Source organism: Tachypleus tridentatus, chromosome 5, assembly GCF_004210375.1.
Source record: "Tachypleus tridentatus isolate NWPU-2018 chromosome 5, ASM421037v1, whole genome shotgun sequence".
In the NCBI taxonomy this organism is placed as follows: domain Eukaryota; kingdom Metazoa; phylum Arthropoda; class Merostomata; order Xiphosura; family Limulidae; genus Tachypleus; species Tachypleus tridentatus.
This window is the reverse complement of record NC_134829.1, coordinates 44,853,749-44,873,496: the sequence shown is the minus strand read 5'-3', so window position 1 is coordinate 44,873,496 and position 19,748 is coordinate 44,853,749. Positions and strand designations below refer to the sequence as shown.

General features: G+C 35.7%; 2 protein-coding genes across 3 annotated transcripts in view; one reads left to right on the top strand and one right to left on the bottom strand.

The window, feature by feature from the left end:
- LOC143251061 (rhodopsin, G0-coupled-like) overlaps positions 1-8,427 on the bottom strand; it is a 28,770-nt gene extending 20,343 nt beyond the window's left edge. The window contains exon 1 of the mRNA XM_076502405.1: positions 8,120-8,427. Within this exon, the coding sequence (XP_076358520.1) occupies positions 8,120-8,165 (46 nt within the window). The 5' untranslated portion in view covers positions 8,166-8,427. The remainder of the gene's footprint in view (positions 1-8,119) is intronic.
- The window catches only part of LOC143251059 (uncharacterized), a 162,238-nt gene continuing 145,426 nt past the window's right edge, over positions 2,937-19,748 (top strand). For both annotated transcript variants that reach the window (XM_076502402.1, XM_076502401.1), the window contains exon 1: positions 2,937-4,041. In XM_076502402.1, coding sequence (XP_076358517.1) covers positions 3,105-4,041 — 937 coding nt within the window. In that variant the 5' untranslated portion in view covers positions 2,937-3,104. The remainder of the gene's footprint in view (positions 4,042-19,748) is intronic.

Below are 19,748 nucleotides of genomic sequence, written 5' to 3'. Positions count from 1 at the left end.
ACAAATTTGTTTTCGATCGAGAATCGTTTCTGAAATACGCTCTGGATTACAGTTTAATAAACCGTTAATAAATAAATATATATACATGTGTAAAGAGAGAGTGAGAGAAAATCGACAGGTATCTTGAAAATTTGCTTGTACGCCGAGAACAAAAAACAGCGTGTTTTCCAACAGGTGCTGAGCGCAACCCGTTTCAAAATATAGAACTGCTGTGTTATGACTCACGCACTTTAAACAATACTCCATTTACACGTGGCAAAAGGACTTAAAAATAATGGATCTAATGGAGACGTAGAGTTTGCTTCATTATCTTCACTATAGGTAGAACAAGAACGTACGAGTTACAGCGGTGGAGCCACTGTTTTAAGAAATATTTACTTTTATCGAACTCTAAAATCATATATATATATATATATACAAATAAGCGTTTCTAGTTTTGCATTTATAGTGTATATGGAAGGGAAAATAGTCAACATGACCCACTGCCAGTTCTTGGACTACTCCTGTATAATGAAATAGTGAGAATAATCAATCTTAAACGCACCCAAAGCCCTCAAGAGCCGGGAAGGCCTTTTTGGTGGCAGGTCTGCTAACTGGTTGCTTTCCATCTGATCGGTATTTCCAAATTAAGCACGGTTATATCAAAATTTTAGAAGGTTCTGTGACCTAACTGTTTAGCCCACGTGCCCATAACTTCTTTCTAGAGCTGGCAACTCACCAAAGTTTATCAGTACGGATCCTGTGAGTCAGGGGTACGACTGAGGGCTTACGACGTTAACATCGAGATTCAGTCCCTGTGGTAAACGCAGTACAAATTAGTCCATTTTGAAACTTCATGTTAAAGTAAAACAAACTATTAATGCAGAAACTTTCAAATTTTCAACCTGACAAACGATTGGTCTTTCTTTTCTTTTCCATTAGTGGTATCTTTGGGGTTTTACGACATTTATTTTTGAATATGTTTGCCGAACGAATAAGAAACATCAAAAGATTACTGGTTTGTGTTTATACATTCTTAGTACAGAGGTTTGATTCCCTTCGGTGGACTCGGCAGATTGCCCAGTATGGCTTAAAAATAAGAACAAAAGCACACAAGCACACATTCCTAGTATAACATTTGTGTTTGATTAACTTGTCTGACTCAAAATTCCAAAGAGTTTTTTATTATTGATGTTATTTTACAAAATTCGCTCACTCACTGTCCTCTCCTTTAACAGTTAATTTATTTTTACCTTTTGTAAATTAAAATCGAAAATACATTTGTCGGTCAAAGAGGAGATATACCCGGAAAACGCTGAGGCTATCTATGTTGGGTTACTTTTGTTACACCCATTATATTAAAAGTGCGAAGAGCAATATTTGTGAGAACGAGACGGGAACCATGAACTCTCGAATCCACAGTTTGAGCATGCGAACATTAACCACGACTCTCGTAACAAGTGAAACAACTGAACTGTGTTTTTCATTAGAAATAAATAACATATATATAGAGAGATACATAGAAGGTTCAAAGAAATGTTGTGTCGAGAGTATACACGTTAATTCAAAGCAGCGCGGCTGTTAATCTCAAAACCAGAGTGTTTTGTATGACGCCTAGTGCACAAATAAACTGCAATTGCCAAACATATTGCAAGAAATCGTCACTATTCCTGAAAATGTATCTTATTGTAATTTTCATTCTAGCTTAGAGTTTCGTTATAGGAAATACGTAGACTCTTAACGCGTATTTGTACGTATTGCTGAATAGTCAATAAAACGTATTATAAAACATTTGTATTTGGTGGTAGTAATTTATATGTCGTTGTTGTTTTTTATATATTATGCGATGCATGTTGAGTTCGTGACGCTAGCTTTTATTATTTTTTTTTATCGCCCGACACATTACTGAATTATTGTATAGTCGTTTTTTTTTTTTTTTTTTTTATTTTAAGCAAAAAGTAACGTATGAGTTATTTATGTTCTGCCCACCATGAGTATGAAAACCCAGTTTTTAGTGGTGTGAGCTATCAGAATTAACGCTGCGTTACTGGAGATCTGGTAGTACAGTTTTTGTGTTATTATGTTAGAGAACACAAGTTTGTAGTGTAATCTCCTTACCCTCAACCCCCTTCAAGTGCGCGTGTGTCTGTCTGTCCGTCTGCCACGCGCGTATTTCAAAAAACCGATAGGGCTGATGCTACACAAGAATTTTACGCAAGATAGGAAGTCAGAATAGAGCATTCATCCACGAATTTGGTCGAGATTCAAATCCGGGTCCGCATTCTGGATCACTACTTGGAAGAATTGTTGGTTTTTATAAAGGGGATGTAAGATTTTTTAAAAGGAGCTTTTCATGTAACAGTAAAATATTTGTGTGTGTGCTCAGTGACGTAGGTGATTTTTGTTTTTCTTCTTCATGATTACATTGTGTTTCGAAGATTTTGAGTCCTTACGACAGGCCCCAAGTTAGTACAGCAGTAGTAAGTCTACGGATTTGCAACACTAAAATCAGGGGTTCGATTCCCCTCGGTATGCTCAGCAGATAGCGAGATGTGGCTTTGCGATAAGAAAACACATACACCTTACAACAGAGTTGGTATGGCTAAATTTGGTGTTACTAAGCCTAATCGTTCTCATATAAAAGCATCATTACAATTTGAAAATGTAACACCGGATTTTCTTATTTCAGAGATGGAAGGGCCTGTACTATATGACTGACAGTGACTTTTCTGTCCACATTTGGAAACTAAGTGACATATAACTTTGTCTGTAAATTATTGTAAAATGTATATTTCCTACAAGTAGTTGTACACTGTACGTGTACGAAAGGCTCTGTAGAAGCTTAGCTTATACGAATACGCTCCATGTGTAGCAGACGATGTCTACTGGTAGCGCATGCGCTCTGCTTTGTCACAGCAGGTGTAGTCGTTTACATCCTGTCTCGTGCCAGCATTTTGTGAACTATATCTCGTATAAACAACGTGAACTGGCAGAGAACCACTTGTTAGCAGGGAACTGCGATAACGAATTCGGTTTTTGATCGGTGTAGTTCATGATGAAATAGTTTCAGTTCCTGAGACACTTAAATACACGCTTGTGCAAAATGCTTTAACAGTACGAACGGCATGTCCTTTTCCGAAATCGAGCAAAATATCGGAACTTGCAAATTTAAAATCCAGCTCACTTCTGAGCACAACGAGAACATAGCGGAATTCTACGATATTCCGCTTAATCCGCCTCAAAATGTTTCCGAAGTTCCGTTAAAAGATGTCACTTCATGCCCATGCTATAACCACGTGGCCAACCATGATAATCCTGACGGAAAAGTGTCGTCCATTTCATGTGAAAAAAATAACGAATATTATAAAGATACGAGCAGAGAAGCTACGTCTCGTGACATAAGTTTCTATGATTACGTGTCTCATAGAAAGAAGAGTGCAGATCACACAATATTAGTTAGCTGTGAAGATTTCTCAAATTCCAAAAATGAATCGGCTATTGGATCTGAAAGTGAAAACGCACGTGAAAGATTGTCTTTCGGTGTCCAACAGGTGGGCGAGCCTCGACGTCGATATCTAGTGAACGAAAATGGTTCAGAAAATAATGTTAGGTTCAACAGTTCTAGCTCTGACGTCCAACTTCAGTCTGCGGTTGTTGAAGAAAATCCCACAAATCCTAATTTCCTTCAGCTCTCAAACAATGAAGCAGATCCCACAGACCCTTCCTTCTCTCAACTCCTTTCACAAGGGTGTTCCATTAGCCTCCTGAATCCACCTGAATTACCTGAACTAAAGCATTGCATCCAGAAATCTCTTGAGGATTACCAAGGGTTACCACTACCTGTCCGAACGTTACCCAGAGAGCGAAATCCTTCGTTAGTTGAAGACCTTCTTCATGAAATTTACGGTCAATTATCTCCCTCTGACCGCCGGTCAAGTGCTGACAGTGAGCATTTCACTGATGGATCAGTTACCGACTTTACATGGGCAGTTAATCACTTTATGATGGGAAGCGAAAGGGGAAGACGAGCGAGATACACTCGATCTAGTTTACTTAATAAAGGTATGAATTATGTGTCTGGTATTCTGACATAACGTAAAGTCTTATTACATTAGAGAAGTTGGCTACTCAGGTAATTAAAGTGACTCGGTCTCATTTAAAGGAGAAGGGTTTATAATGTTCAAATATACTTCTATAAAGTCTAGTAGTGCTCTTACGTTTTCTGGCTCTTCTAATATACTTCTATAAAGTCTAGTAGTGCTCTTACGTTTTCTGGCTCTTCTAATATACTCCTATAAAGTATAGTAGTGCTCTTACGTTTCCTGGCTCTTCTAATATACTCTTATAAAGTCTAGTAGTGCTCTTACGTTTCCTGGCTCTTCTAATATACTTCTATAAAGTCTAGTAGTGCTCTTACGTTTTCTGGCTCTTCTAATATACTCCTATAAAGTATAGTAGTGCTCTTACGTTTTCTGGCTCTTCTAATATACTCCTATAAAGTATAGTAGTGCTCTTACGTTTTCTGGCTCTTCTAATATACTCTTATAAAGTCTAGTAGTGCTCTTACGTTTTCTGGCTCTTCTAATATACTCCTATAAAGTATAGTAGTGCTCTTACGTTTCCTGGCTCTTCTAATATACTCCTATAAAATCTAGTAGTGCTCTTACGTTTCCTGGCTCTTCTAATATACTACTATAAAGTCTATTAGTGCTCTTACGTTTTCTGGCTCTTCTAATATACTTCTATAAAGTCTAGTAGTGCTCTTACGTTTTCTGGCTCTTCTAATATACTCCTATAAAGTCTAGTAGTGCTCTTACGTTTCCTGGCTCTTGTTTTGTCCCGAAAGATTGTAGAATCGTTATTTTATAAATAATTCCAAAAATAGAAATATGTTTATTTTCTATGATTTGATAGATAGTTTAGGCAGAGTACCCATATTGAATTGACTGTGAAATAGGCGGCTACTGTGTGTTAGAGAAACACTTGTAAAAATATATGCGTGACAATGTGACCCATCAGTGTATCTCTTGCGACTAAATAGAGAGCGACTCATGACTTTGATCCAAAAAAGTCCATTTTTTTGTTCTGATAGAATACTAAAGCTTTTGTTTGTTTCAGAATTTTCGCGCAAAGCTGCACAAGTAGCCATTTGTTCATAGCTAGCCAAAGTCAGCTCTTGGGTTACCTGTGTCTGACTGAATGTTTTCTGACTGTTACTCTTACAGCGCACCACCGACTCCCACCTTTGGAAATTGGCTGTGAATCACAAACTTTCAGATTCCAGGTTATCTTTTTAGTTTCTGTTGCTTCCCGCAATTTATTTCCAATAGAATAAAACTTTTCCTTATAATAACTTAAGCCATGTTCGAGTACCATAACCACTATGGTACGACCATTCCTTACTAAAAGCAAAAAGTTTAATAATTTTCTTTCGACTAAGTAACCAGTAATACATTTTACAAGATAACGCTTGTGATATCAAACATACTCTCTCTTAAATATAGTTAAACGCAATGTTTTATTTTAGTTTAAATTACGGCCATTAGGCCTACATTCTAAACACCTTTATCTCAGAAAACAATATTTTAATAAAGTCCAAAGTATGGTTGTTCGTTTCAGTATTTATTCTATAAGAAGTAACAGATTTGAGCAAAACATGATTTTCTCTATAAACTAACAAGCAGAATAGAGTGAACTAGCAAAGTTTTGAATAGAGATAAAACTGATACAAGTTTATTAGGAGACGGAGAGATTGTGTTTATTTGAATTTGAAAAGATTTTTTTAAGACAACAAGTCTAAAGAAGGACAAACACCTTTAGAAAACAACAGAAACTTGAAAACGAATAGAAATAAAATAAACCTTTGAAATTAAGCCTAGTTCAGAATCACCTCTTTTTCGAGACGAATGCCTTCCGGCATGACCAGGTGTTTAGAACACTCGACTCGTAATCTGAAGGTTCGGGTACGAGTCCCCGTCACACCAAACATGTTCTCTCTTTCAGCCGTGGAGGCGTTATAATGTGACGGTCAATCCAATTATTCGTTAAAAAAGAGTAGCCCAAGAGTTGACGGTGGGTGGTGATGACTATCTGCCTTCCCTCTAGTCTTACACTGCTAAATTAGGGACGGCTAACGCAGATAGTCCTCGAGTAGCTTTGCGCGAAGTTCAAAACAAATCAAATCAACCAAATGCCTTCTATGCCGTTAAAGGGAACCTTATAAAAATACCACCTCCAAACAAAGCAAAACTCAGTTAGTCTATACGTAGTAGTAACAGACTGTTTATACGGGCGAAATGGTGTATGTAATCATCTTAACTGTTTGAGTGTGTGCATTGGCGTTCTTTTGTTTTTATACCTATACTATAACTCGTGTGATGTCTTCAAATTAGTTATTTAACTTCGACCTCATAATGAAAACAATACTTTATTCGCTAATGTTTTCATTTATCGAAAGATCTGCAAACTGAGATAAGCCATCGAATTTTAGTAACGTACACCTACATCCTAGCACAGATAGCCCTCAAGTAGCTTTGTGCGAAATTCAAAAAACAAACAAACTTATAATCACATCCAATATAAAGTTGCGGTAGGACAGACGTATCAGAACTACATTTTTACGTTATTTTAGATTGTGCAATGTTTCCCAAACTGGTCGATTTTGGAAAGAATATGTAACGGCTTTTTTTTCAACCGAAAATATTCATTATTTCTGATTGGTTGTTTAGAATTTTCCAGGCGAGGCTATACCTTGCACTTAATGGTATTGAAAAACAAAATAATTTGGATCAACTTGGAGACCCAAGACCATTCGGAGGGATATTCTTAACAAGTCGTATCCCCATTATGGTAAACAAAGTACAGTGTCCTGTAGCAGATGAGAATCTACTAACACAAAGGCCTGTGTTACAAGCAAGTAAAATGCCCCAGGCGACAGCATACAACATATTACGAAGGAAATACGACAGAACTAAAATGTACATAAGTTATCTCAATGTCTTAACATTTTGACTGTTGCTTGCCATAAGCAGCACTAGAATGTAATGGGTATTCATGTTAATCCATACGAAGACATAATAGTCAAGACTCCAGACGCATACCTACGGATTTCTGTGCGATAATATTGTTGAAACGAGCACTAAAAATCGCCTTTTCCGTATAAGATAGATAACGGAAAGTTACATGGAAGAGCCGTATAATTTAGGCGTGACGACTGGACCTTTACGGTCGTGAGATAAAGCATGAGCGAACGTGGCGACATGAACTATAACGAGGTGGTGAGCCTCCAAATTCGTTTTAATATAATTTATTCAGCTTTTGTCTTTAAACATAGTTTAGATACGTTATTTGACAAAGTGCTTTAGAAGAGTGCCATTAAAATAAATGGGCCTCCACAGGTATAATGGACAACAAAGTGATGGACCTCACAGGTATAATGAACTACTAGCTTATGGGTTCGCACAGGTAAAATGGACGACCAACTAATGGACCCCACAATGATAATGGACGACTAACAGATAGACCCCACAGGTATAATGGACGACTAACGTGTGGGCCCCCACAAATATTATGGACGACCAACTGTTGGACCTCACAAGTATAGGGAACGACTAACTTATGAGGTTCTATAACTATAATGGATGACTAGCTTATGTGGTCTCATAGGTATAATGGATGACTAGCTCATGGGGTCCCACAGGTATAATGGATGACTAGCTTACGGGGTCCCACAGGTATAATGGACGACAAATTGAAATTCCACTATCAAATATAATAACAATGGGAAGACGTGTTTTTAAAATGTCATCTTTGGTATAATTTTGTCGCTTATGACGATTTTGTTAACTGTAATTTATTAGTTACTTTCCTTTAACTTTAAGTGTTATGCCCGGTTGTAAACTTCAACTACCAGGATAACACAGCGAGACCATCTTGTTGTCGTTGTTTAATTAAAGTGTAAACCGGAATTTTAGGGAAATACATTCAAGTAATTGAAAACAACATTCCTTGAACACATCTACAGTTGGAAAATTTGTCGTCTTTGCTGATAGTCGAAAATTTTCAGACAGCTTATTACGTTTTTGTTAGACTAAGAGAGGCTAACATTAATATTTGACTTAAAAATAGCACAGATACTTACCAAGACAACACTGAAGTGATACACACGTATTGTTACTAATATACATAATAAGTACGAGTGTAACTTATCAAAAAAAATGTTACTTAGTTATTGAAAATTCTTCTAAAATAACTCAAATATCGATTGTACCGCTGCAATGTAACTTTTTTTTTAACACATCACGAGAACTAAAAATTTTCAACGTGGACTAAACAACAAGATCAGTCCCTAATTCTGAACTACCAATCAGAGAAAGGGCAGCCAGCGACACATAATGTCACAAGAATTTGATCGGTTCTTTAAGCCGAATGATGAGATTGGTTGTCATTCTGAAAATACGAAACATCACTCGATCATTGGACGTTCCGATTTACAGCCAATAGGCGAAGTTTAGCCTACTTTCATCACAGAGTTTAAACGTTTTCTGTAAACTTGGTGAATGGAAAATGTATTATATTGGAAGTATGTGTCATTACGAGTTTAATCTTTAATTTAATAATATATTTATTCCATTGCTTTCTATTGCAAGCGCCTCACACTGACAAGCTAGAAACTATGTTTAGAATTGATCACTATACATTATATCCATCTATCTCAAAATACAAAATAAAGAAGAATGTGTTTGGTGTTTAATCCTTTCAGATAATGCTTAGGAGCTAATACAAGACTTTACGTAAAAAAATCCGGACGAGATAAGCTCCCAGTAACAACCCTCGCTAACGAAGAATCTTAGATTATATGCTGTGTTCCTTTTGTTGCTTGTGAACTCTAGAAGTTAGCATTACATCTACCTCAGCTCTTCAAGAAGTAATAAAATATATCCCTAACTTCTATTGCAATAAGCTTGATATCTGGTGCATTAACAAGTAATTGAGCATCACATCAATATGTTTATGGTATGTATTACATTTTAAACACTATTTAACACGCCTTTTTCGCTTTAACATAAACTAGCATCGATAAAAAACCAGTTTAATCGCAAATTATCCAGATTAGAATAACGTATTAATGAGCCTAGAGGAATACGCATACATCTTTGAACTGAACTGCCTCAATATGCTTTTATGTAAATCATGAATGTCTCTATAAGTAACTGTAGCTGGACATTACTTACATCACTGTGCGTTACATCAGACATATTGTTCTCTGTCATGAATAATAACTAGTTTAATTAAACTTGTTGACGAGAATAACAGTTTTGGAAAATAAAAACTTGAAGGCGGTTTGACTGTGTAACGAATCACAAATTTACAATAAACATACGACATTTCGACAATATTGTGTTATCCTTAGATGCACCTCAAACGTCGTATATTTATCATAAACTTAGTTGTTCTGTGTTGTTTTTTTCATTACTCAGTCAAACTTTCTCCAAACATTTAACAGCTCGGTGTATTATAAGATATACTAAGTTTGGATAACCTAATGTTGCTTTCACTAAACAATAATTTGGTGTATTATAAGATATACTACGTTTGGATAACCTAATGTTGCTTTCACTGAACAATACTTTGGTGTATTATAAGATATACTAAGTTTAGATAACCTAATGTTGCTTTCACTGAACAATACTTTGGTGTATTATAAGATATACTAGGTTTTCATAACCTAATGTTGCTTTCACTGAACAATACTTTGGTGTATTATAAGATATACTAGGTTTGGATAACCTAATGTTGCTTTCACTGAACAATACTTTGGTGTATTATAAGATATACTAAGTTTGGTTGCTTTCACTAAACAATACTTTGGTGTATTATAAGATATACTAGGTTTGGATAACCTAATGTTGCTTTCACTAAACAATAATTTGGTGTATTATAAGATATACTAAGTTTAGATAACCTAATGTTGCTTTCACTAAACAATACATTGGTGTATTATAAGATATACTAGGTTTGGATAACCTAATGTTGCTTTCACTAAACAATAATTTGGTTTATTATAAGATATACTAAGTTTAGATAACCTAATGTTGCTTTAACTAAACAATAATTCGGTGTATTATAAGATATACTAAGTTTAGATAACCTAATGTTGCTTTCACTAAACAATAATTCGGTGTATTGTAAGATATACTAAGTTTAGATAACCTAATGTTGCTTTCACTAAACAATAATTCGGTGTATTATAAGATATACTAAGTTTAGATAACCTAATGTTGCTTTCACTAAACAATAATTCGGTGTATTGTAAGATATACTAAGTTTAGATAACCTAATGTTACTTTCACTAAACAATAATTCGGTGTATTATAAGATATACTAAGTTTGGATAACCTAATGTTGCTTTCACTAAACAATAATTTGGTGTATTATAAGATATACTAGGTTTGGATAACCTAATGTTATCTAGGTATTGGTTTGGATAACCTAATGTTGCTTTCACTGAACAATACTTTGGTGTATTATAAGGTATACTAGGTTTGGATAACCTAATGTTGCTTTCACTGAACAATAATTCGGTGTATTATAAGATATACTAAGTTTGGATAACCTAATGTTGCTTTCACTGAACAATAATTCGGTGTATTATAAGACATACTAAGTTTGGATAACCTAATGTTGCTTTCACTAAACAATACTTTGGTGTATTATAAGATATACTAAGTTTAGATAACCTAATGCTGCTTTCACTAAACAATAATTCGGTGTATTATAAGACATACTAAGTTTAGATAACCTAATCTTACTTTCACTAAACAATAATTCGGTGTATTGTAAGATATACTAAGTTTAGATAACCTAATGTTGCTTTCACTAAACAATAATTCTATGGATAAAATATTAAAGTCAATACTTCATACTGTAAAAGTGGTATTTATTAATTAGTTATTCAGTTCACTAGATTCTTGACTGGAGAGTAATACAATAGTTAATTTATCTAATTTAATACAACAGTTTATATGTAAACATGTAATGAAAAAAACAAACAAAACTTATAATGAAATTATTTATTAGTCCGGGTTTCCTCACTGTTTTCAATATTTTTTGGCTGTAATATTAATAATATTTCATGAGATTCCGCCAGTATCAGGACACTTAGGTTAGTCCTGACTCAGGTAACAGTGTAAATCAATCCTCGTAATAAAAATGGAAAATATATCATGCATATATATACATTAAACTTATAAACCAATACTATTAGTGAAACTATCATTAACTAAAGATTGCAATATAGCATATTTATAAAACACATGAAAAGTTTCTTAGTTTAATTTAATATAATCGTTGAAAAATACATTTACGATATATAAATTTCATATCTATGACGAAATTGGCTTTAATGGAAAATACAAAATAAATTTACAATTATAGTTGTCTTCATAATTACCGCAATTTTATAAGAATTTGTAGCTGATAAACTAGTTTAAATTGTCTGTCTATCTAACATTATTTTTGTCGATGAGATCCTTTCTTATCTTTCGTGATTAATCTAACATACACTGAGTCACCTTTGTTGATTCCACGAGAAAGCTAAACACTGCCTTACCACCTGTTGTCTTTTTATCTGTGGAGCTGATGTGTTCAAATTCGCCATCTACTGGCAAACATATGGAATTAAATACAAACTAGTACTGACTTGATCTGTTATTTCGTAATACGACTTTGGATTTATTGGAAAGAAGAACAGTGCATTAGAAGATAATAAACTTTTTGTGAAAATAAATCTGTACACAGATATTTATACAGTAATATTATCCTTCGCCTTCCCTCCAACGACCTCTACCTCAAGTATTTTAAACAGGAATTGGAATAGTGGAAAAGATAGTGAAAATACTTCACGTTTTTAACACTAGGTTTCAGCTCATCTATAAGGAGAAAATTTAGAAATACGATAAAAGTTGCCTGTATTTTACTCTGAATCAATGAATTATCTTTATATGAGTAGTTTATTAGTATAGTTGAATTATCTTTATATAAGTAGTTTATTAGTGTGGTTGAATTATCTTTATATGAGTAGTTTATTAGTAGTTTATTAGGAATTATCTTTATATGAGTTGAATTATCTTTATATGAGTAGTTTATTAGTGTGGTTGAATTATCTTTATATGAGTACTTTATTAGTGTGGTTGAATTATCTTTATATGAGTAGTTTATTAGTATAGTTGAATTATCTTTATATGAGTAGTTTATTAGTGTGGTTGAATTATCTTTATATGAGTAGTTTATTAGTATAGTTGAATTATCTTTATATGAGTAGTTTATTAGTGTGGTTGAATTATCTTTATATGAGTAGTTTATTAGTGTGGTTGAATTATCTTTATATGAGTAGATTATTAGTGTAGTTGATTTTTCAGAGAAAGGTTCTGAACATGATTCTTAATTACCCAAACATATAAAATAATAAACGTATTCTAGGAATAGAATGAAAAGAGACGTCAATGTGGATATCGAAAAATACAAATATATCAGACAGATAACAAAGGTCCAATAAAAGTAAGTTTTAACAGGGGGACGAAAACAATGTTATGGATATAATTTAACGTATATCTAACTAAAAGAGTCAATCTTTGTAAACATACACTGAGGGAACTGCACAATATGGGCTATGGAGGACCAACTCAGTGCTAGTGAATAAAATATAAAAATCAACAGATGTTTCTATTATTCCGTCTGACCCCTGTAAGATTATTCTGTATGTGCATACTATCTATGGTTCTGCCGTAAATATCGGTTAGTACATCATACGTATGCGAAGCCAAACCTCGTCCATCTGTTTTCGAAGCTTCAGGACGAGGTTTCGACGTGCTCGCGCAGTTCTTTATCAGACGAATGAGAAGGAAGATCCACTGAGAAAAATACTAATACAAGTACGTTGTTACGTAATGCAGTTAAATTTCGTGAATTATTATGATGTATTTTCTAGTATAAAAGAAACTACAATACATCCTGTTTGTACTCGAGAGAGAGCGTAAAAAATTGCTTTGAGATATTAGTGAGGGGTGCATTTTTCTTTTTTGTTTTAATTTATTTATGGATAAAGCTATTAATATTATATGATGCCACCATCCCTAAATTTTGAGCTATGGTTTATAGAGAAGGCATCCAGTTAGCAGCACCATGCCAAACCCCATCGATACTCAGGAACTAACTGTCACTCTTATGACACGCCAACAGCTTAAAGTGGGTTAGGTATTCTATGATATCGCATAGATGTGATCCCAAGTTTTCAGTTCCAAACTCTACTTCAGACCTGACTAGCAGATTTAGGTATTCTATGATATCGCATAGATGTGATCCCAAGTTCTCAGTTCCAAACTCTACTTCAGACCTGACTAGCAGATTTAGGTATTCTATGATATCGCATAGATGTGATCCCAAGTTCTCAGTTCCAAACTCTACTTCAGACCTGACTACCAGATACTTTTCTGGTTCAGTTCCAAACTCTACTTCAGACCTGACTAGCAGATACTTTTCTGGAATGTCACATTCACAATCTACTTCAGACCTGACTACCAGATACTTTTCTGGTTCAGTTCCAAACTCTACTTCAGACCTGACTACCAGATACTTTTCTGGTTCAGTTCCAAACTCTACTTCAGACCTGACTACCAGATACTTTTCTGGTTCAATGTCACATTCACAATCTACTTCAGACCTGACTACCAGATACTTTTCTGGTTCAGTTCCAAACTCTACTTCAGACCTGACTACCAGATACTTTTCTGGTTCAGTTCCAAACTCTACTTCAGACCTGACTACCAGATACTTTTCTGGTGTCACATTCAAACTCTACTTCAGACCTGACTACCAGATACTTTTCTGGTTCAGTTCCAAACTCTACTTCAGACCTGACTACCAGATACTTTTCTGGTTCAGTTCCAAACTCTACTTCAGACCTGACTACCAGATAATTTTCTGGAATGTCACATTCAAACTCTACTTCAGACCTGACTACCAGATACTTTTCTGGTTCAGTTCCAAACTCTACTTCAGACCTGACTACCAGATACTTTTCTGGTTCAGTTCCAAACTCTACTTCAGACCTGACTACCAGATAATTTTCTGGAATGTCACATTCACAATCTACTTCAGACCTGACTACCAGATACTTTTCTGGTTCAGTTCCAAACTCTACTTCAGACCTGACTACCAGATACTTTTCTGGTTCAGTTCCAAACTCTACTTCAGACCTGACTACCAGATACTTTTCTGGAATGTCACATTCACAATCTACTTCAGACCTGACTAGCAGATACTTTTCTGGAATGTCACATTCACAATCTACTTCAGACCTGACTAGCAGATACTTTTCTGGAATGTCAGATTCACAATCTACTTCAGACCTGACTACCAGATACTTTTCTGGAATGTCACATTCACAATCTACTTCAGACCTGACTAGCAGATACTTTTCTGGTTCAGTTCCAAACTCTACTTCAGACCTGACTAACAGATACTTTTCTGGTTCAGTTCCAAACTCTACTTCAGACCTGACTAACAGATAATTTTCTGGTTCAGTTCCAAACTCTACTTCAGACCTGACTAACAGATAATTTTCTGGTTCAGTTCCAAACTCTACTTCAGACCTGACTAACAGATAATTTTCTGGTTCAGTTCCAAACTCTACTTCAGACCTGACTAACAGATAATTTTCTGGTTCAGTTCCAAACTCTACTTCAGACCTGACTAACAGATAATTTTCTGGTTCAGTTCCAAACTCTACTTCAGACCTGACTAGCAGATACTTTTCTGGTTCAGTTCCAAACTCTACTTCAGACCTGACTAGCAGATACTTTTCTGGTTCAGTTCCAAACTCTACTTCAGACCTGACTAGCAGATACTTTTCTGGTTCAGTTCCAAACTCTACTTCAGACCTGACTAGCAGATACTTTTCTGGTTCAGTTCCAAACTCTACTTCAGACCTGACTACCAGATACTTTTCTGGTTCAGTTCCAAACTCTACTTCAGACCTGACTAGCAGATACTTTTCTGGTTCAGTTCCAAACTCTACTTCAGACCTGACTACCAGATACTTTTCTGGTTCAGTTCCAAACTCTACTTCAGACCTGACTAGCAGATACTTTTCTGGTTCAGTTCCAAACTCTACTTCAGACCTGACTAACAGATACTTTTCTGGTTCAGTTCCAAACTCTACTTCAGACCTGACTACCAGATACTTTTCTGGTTCAGTTCCAAACTCTACTTCAGACCTGACTAACAGATACTTTTCTGGTTCAGTTCCAAACTCTACTTCAGACCTGACTACCAGATACTTTTCTGGTTCAGTTCCAAACTCTACTTCAGACCTGACTACCAGATACTTTTCTGGTTCAGTTCCAAACTCTACTTCAGACCTGACTACCAGATACTTTTCTGGTTCAGTTCCAAACTCTACTTCAGACCTGACTACCAGATACTTTTCTGGTTCAGTTCCAAACTCTACTTCAGACCTGACTACCAGATACTTTTCTGGTTCAGTTCCAAACTCTACTTCAGACCTGACTACCAGATACTTTTCTGGTTCAGTTCCAAACTCTACTTCAGACCTGACTACCAGATACTTTTCTGGTTCAGTTCCAAACTCTACTTCAGACCTGACTACCAGATACTTTTCTGGTTCAGTTCCAAACTCTACTTCAGACCTGACTACCAGATACTTTTCTGGTTCAGTTCCAAACTCTACTTCAGACCTGACTACCAGATACTTTTCTGGAATGTCACATTCACAATCTACTTCAGACCTGACTACCAGATACTTTTCTGGTTCAGTTCCAAACTCTACTTCAGACCTGACTACCAGATAATTTTCTGGTTCAGTTCCAAACTCTACTTCAGACCTGACTAACAGATAATTTTCTGGTTCAGTTCCAAACTCTACTTCAGACCTGACTACCAGATACTTTTCTGGAATGTCACATTTTTTTTCGGACCATCATCTCTTGTTGTTCAAGAAATTTCTAATAAATCTTTTTTTATTTTTGATTTAAAAATTCTTTTATACTTTTTTTACATTCTTACAATCATACTTCCAATTACAGTTCCTAAGATTTTCATCCACAGCTGAAGATAAAATTATATCATTTTTTTATTTCTATCATTTCGAATTTCTTTCAGTTTGTTTTTTGTTTTTTGAATTTCGCGCAAAGTTACACGAGGTCTATCTGCTCTAGCCGTCTCTAATTTAGCAGTGTAAGACAAGACGGAAGGCAGCTAGTCATCACCACCCACCGCCAACTCTTGGGCTACTCTTTTACTAACGAATAGTGGGATTATCCGTCACATTATAACACCCCCAGGGCTGAAAAGGTGAGGATATATTTTGCGACCGGGATTCGAACCCGTGACTCTCAGATTACGAGTCGAACGCCTTAACCCATCTGGTCATGCCGGGCCTAGTTTTATTTTTATCTACTTCTTATTACAAAAGTGCAACTAATGTTATCTTTTTCAGAATGATTTCTATCCAATAATATCCTAAATAATTTCGTTTTTCATTCGACATAAAAGTATTTAAGTATTACAATCTTGTCTACGCGGTTTTACTTATCGTTCAGGGCCCCCAGTGCCATAGTGTATGTCTACGGACTTACACCGCTAGAAACTGAGTTTCTATACCTGTGGTGGGGATAGCACAGATAGCCCATTGTGTAGTTTTGTGTTTAATTCTAAAACCAAACAAACGTATTGTTCAAAAACACAAGTAAAAGTGAGTTGCGCTAATAACCATTTTATCGAAGATCCTTGGAAGTCAGTTCAGAGAAATCAACTTTAAACTTTACACTTTAACTTCTAAATCTCATCTGGCTGCCCCGTCACACCAAACATGCTCGCCCTTTCAGCCGTGAGGGCGTTATAATGTGACGGTCAATTCCACTATTCTTTGGTAAAAGAGTAGCCCATGAGTTGGCGGTGGGTTTTGATGACTAGGTGTCTTCCCTCTAGTCTTACACTGCAAAATTAGGGACGGTTAGCGCAGATAGCTCTCGTGTAACTTTGCGCGAAATTCGAAACAAATCATATTAAATTCACTTTCTCAATGTTAAGTAGAAAGTCTTATGACTCTAAATACTGGTTTTTGATAACTGTGGTAAGGGTGGCATAGGCGGCCCATTGTGTGAATTTTACTCTGTAAAATTAATTAATTAACTGATGTTTAAGTTATCTACTGACAGCTAACTATTTCACACATAACTCCTCATTTTTCAAATCAATTCAAGATAAATATTAAGAACCATTAAATAATACATAATTAGATTTATCATTTGAGTATATATTTATGGTAGATATATAATTTTTAAGTTATTCTCTTCTAACCACAAGATCTAAATATTTGTGTTCATAATCTCAGTTACAGTTTTAATTATTTCATTATTTTTATTCATACACCCCATCCTAAAAAAGAAAAAAATCCATAAATGTCGGTATACCATATAATCACAACATGAAGAATTTGGTTTGTTTTAAATTTTGCGAGAAGCTTCACGAGGATTATCTGCGATAGGCGTCACTAATAAGGCAGTTATTCATTGGTAAAAGAGTGGTCCTATTGTTGGCGGTGAGTGGTAATGACATATTTTTAACGTTGTTTAAACTGTAGGTAAGGGTGTGTGTTTTATTATAGCAAAGCCACATGGGGCTATCTGCTTATCCCACCGAGGGGAATCGAACCCCTGATTTTAGCGTTGTAAATCCGTAGACATACCGCTGTACTAGCCTGTAGGTAAGGAAGATCTCTTCGCTGAAACTGTGATGTGATTAAAATATATACATTATCTGTTAAACCACATTTCTCAACATTCATATTGACCAAGTTAACTGGTCCTGCCTGCTCTTTGCACTGGTATTCGTTCTTCAGTATTTTCTAATCTATAGCCAGGCATGGTCACGTGGGTCAAGGAGTTCAACTCGTAATTCGAGTGTCGCGGATTCGAATCCCCGTCGCACCAAACATGCTCGCCCTTTCAGCCGTGGGGATGTTATATTGTGACGGGCCAATCCCACTATTCGTTGGTAAAAGAGTAGCCCAACAGTTGGCGGTGGATGGTGATGACTAGCTGCCTTCCCTTTAGTCTTACACTGCTAAATCAGGGACGGCTAGCGCAGACAGACCTCCTGTAGCTTTGCGCAAAATTAAAAAAACAAACAAACTTTGATCTATTTGACAAGGCATATAAAGCTTTATTTAGGGTGTTTAAAACCTCAAGAGATAAATTATGACAAAATGACAACGTAGACTAAAATTAATAGTAGTTATGTTAATATTTGTATTGTATAAAATAAAAACAAATGAAACATGGGATTAAAAGGACGTCAAAATTGTATGAAAAATAGTTACACTTGATATCTAGCTCTGACTAAACATTTATTTGTTTCATTGTAATTGGATTACCAAGAGGTTTAACAGAACGTCTCGTAACTTTATCCAAATAAATTACTATATAGCGTTTCTATTACGCCAAATAAAGCTGTTCGTTTAAAGCTGGTTCAATAAATCCCTCCCTATTCTAACACTTGAATATTAATCATTGAGCCACTTTCTTCCTTATGCTGTTTTATTTTCACGAGAGTTCTGATGCAGGCAACAATTACCAAAACTAATCCAACATAACGTTTTTTATCGATAAATATTTTTGTTTCGTTCGTTACTGATTTTCGGGTGGATAGGGTAATGTGCAATAGTAGTCACACAATACGTTTACTTGTGTTTTTACGCAAAGCTACACAATAGGATATCTGCACTTTGTTCACCGCAGGTGAATCGAGCCCCGGTGTTTATCGTTGTAAGTTAATAGCTGACTTACCAGGAGTTCGTGAAATGTGAAACTGACACACGACAACTCAAGCGTTGTCGGAGACTATTATTTTTTTTTTTTTTTAGGGGAGGTAAGAAGGCCACATATGAAGAAGGAAGCCTTATTTGTGAAAGCACTTGAATTATCATGTTTTCTTTGTTATTGTCTAATTTTGGGTACTAGTAGAATATATGCTTTAGTGCTATTATTGTATGTTATAAAGCAACGGATACGTCTGACGAAAATTATCTAATAACATAAAATGCTATTGTTTTGTTTATTCCCATCACAATATACTTACATCATAAGGTTTAACTAGTGGCAAGTCGTCAAAAACTAGATGTCGCACAGTGAGTCTGTTTGTTTTCGTTTTTGAATTTCGCGCAGAGCTACACGAGAGCTATCTGCGCTAGCCGTCCCTAATTTAGCAGTGTACGACTAGAGGGAAGGCAACTAGTCATCACCACCTACTCTTGGGCTACTCTTTTTACCAACGAATAATGGGATTGACCGTCACATCATAACGCCCCCACGGCTAAAAGGGCGAGCATGTTTAGTGCGACCGGGATTCGAACCTGCGACCCTCAGATTACGAGTCAAACGCCTTAACCCACCTGGTCATGCAGGGCCCCATACAGTAAGTCAGAGGTGCACAATTTTTTATGGAACCTCTACTTTTTTCCAACACGAATTTTGCTGTGTCCTCTTCCCATACAACTTATTTGTGTATGTGTCACTTCTCTCTTGTTATTAACAGTAATATTTGTGTGGTAGTTTTAAATATTTATTTTTGAATTTTAAATTACATTTCTATGCTCCTTTAATTATAGTAGTCTACTTTCCACCAACTCTCTACCTCACCTTGAGGTTCGCGCCCCCAGAGTTTGCACATAACGGCAGTAAGTTGTAATT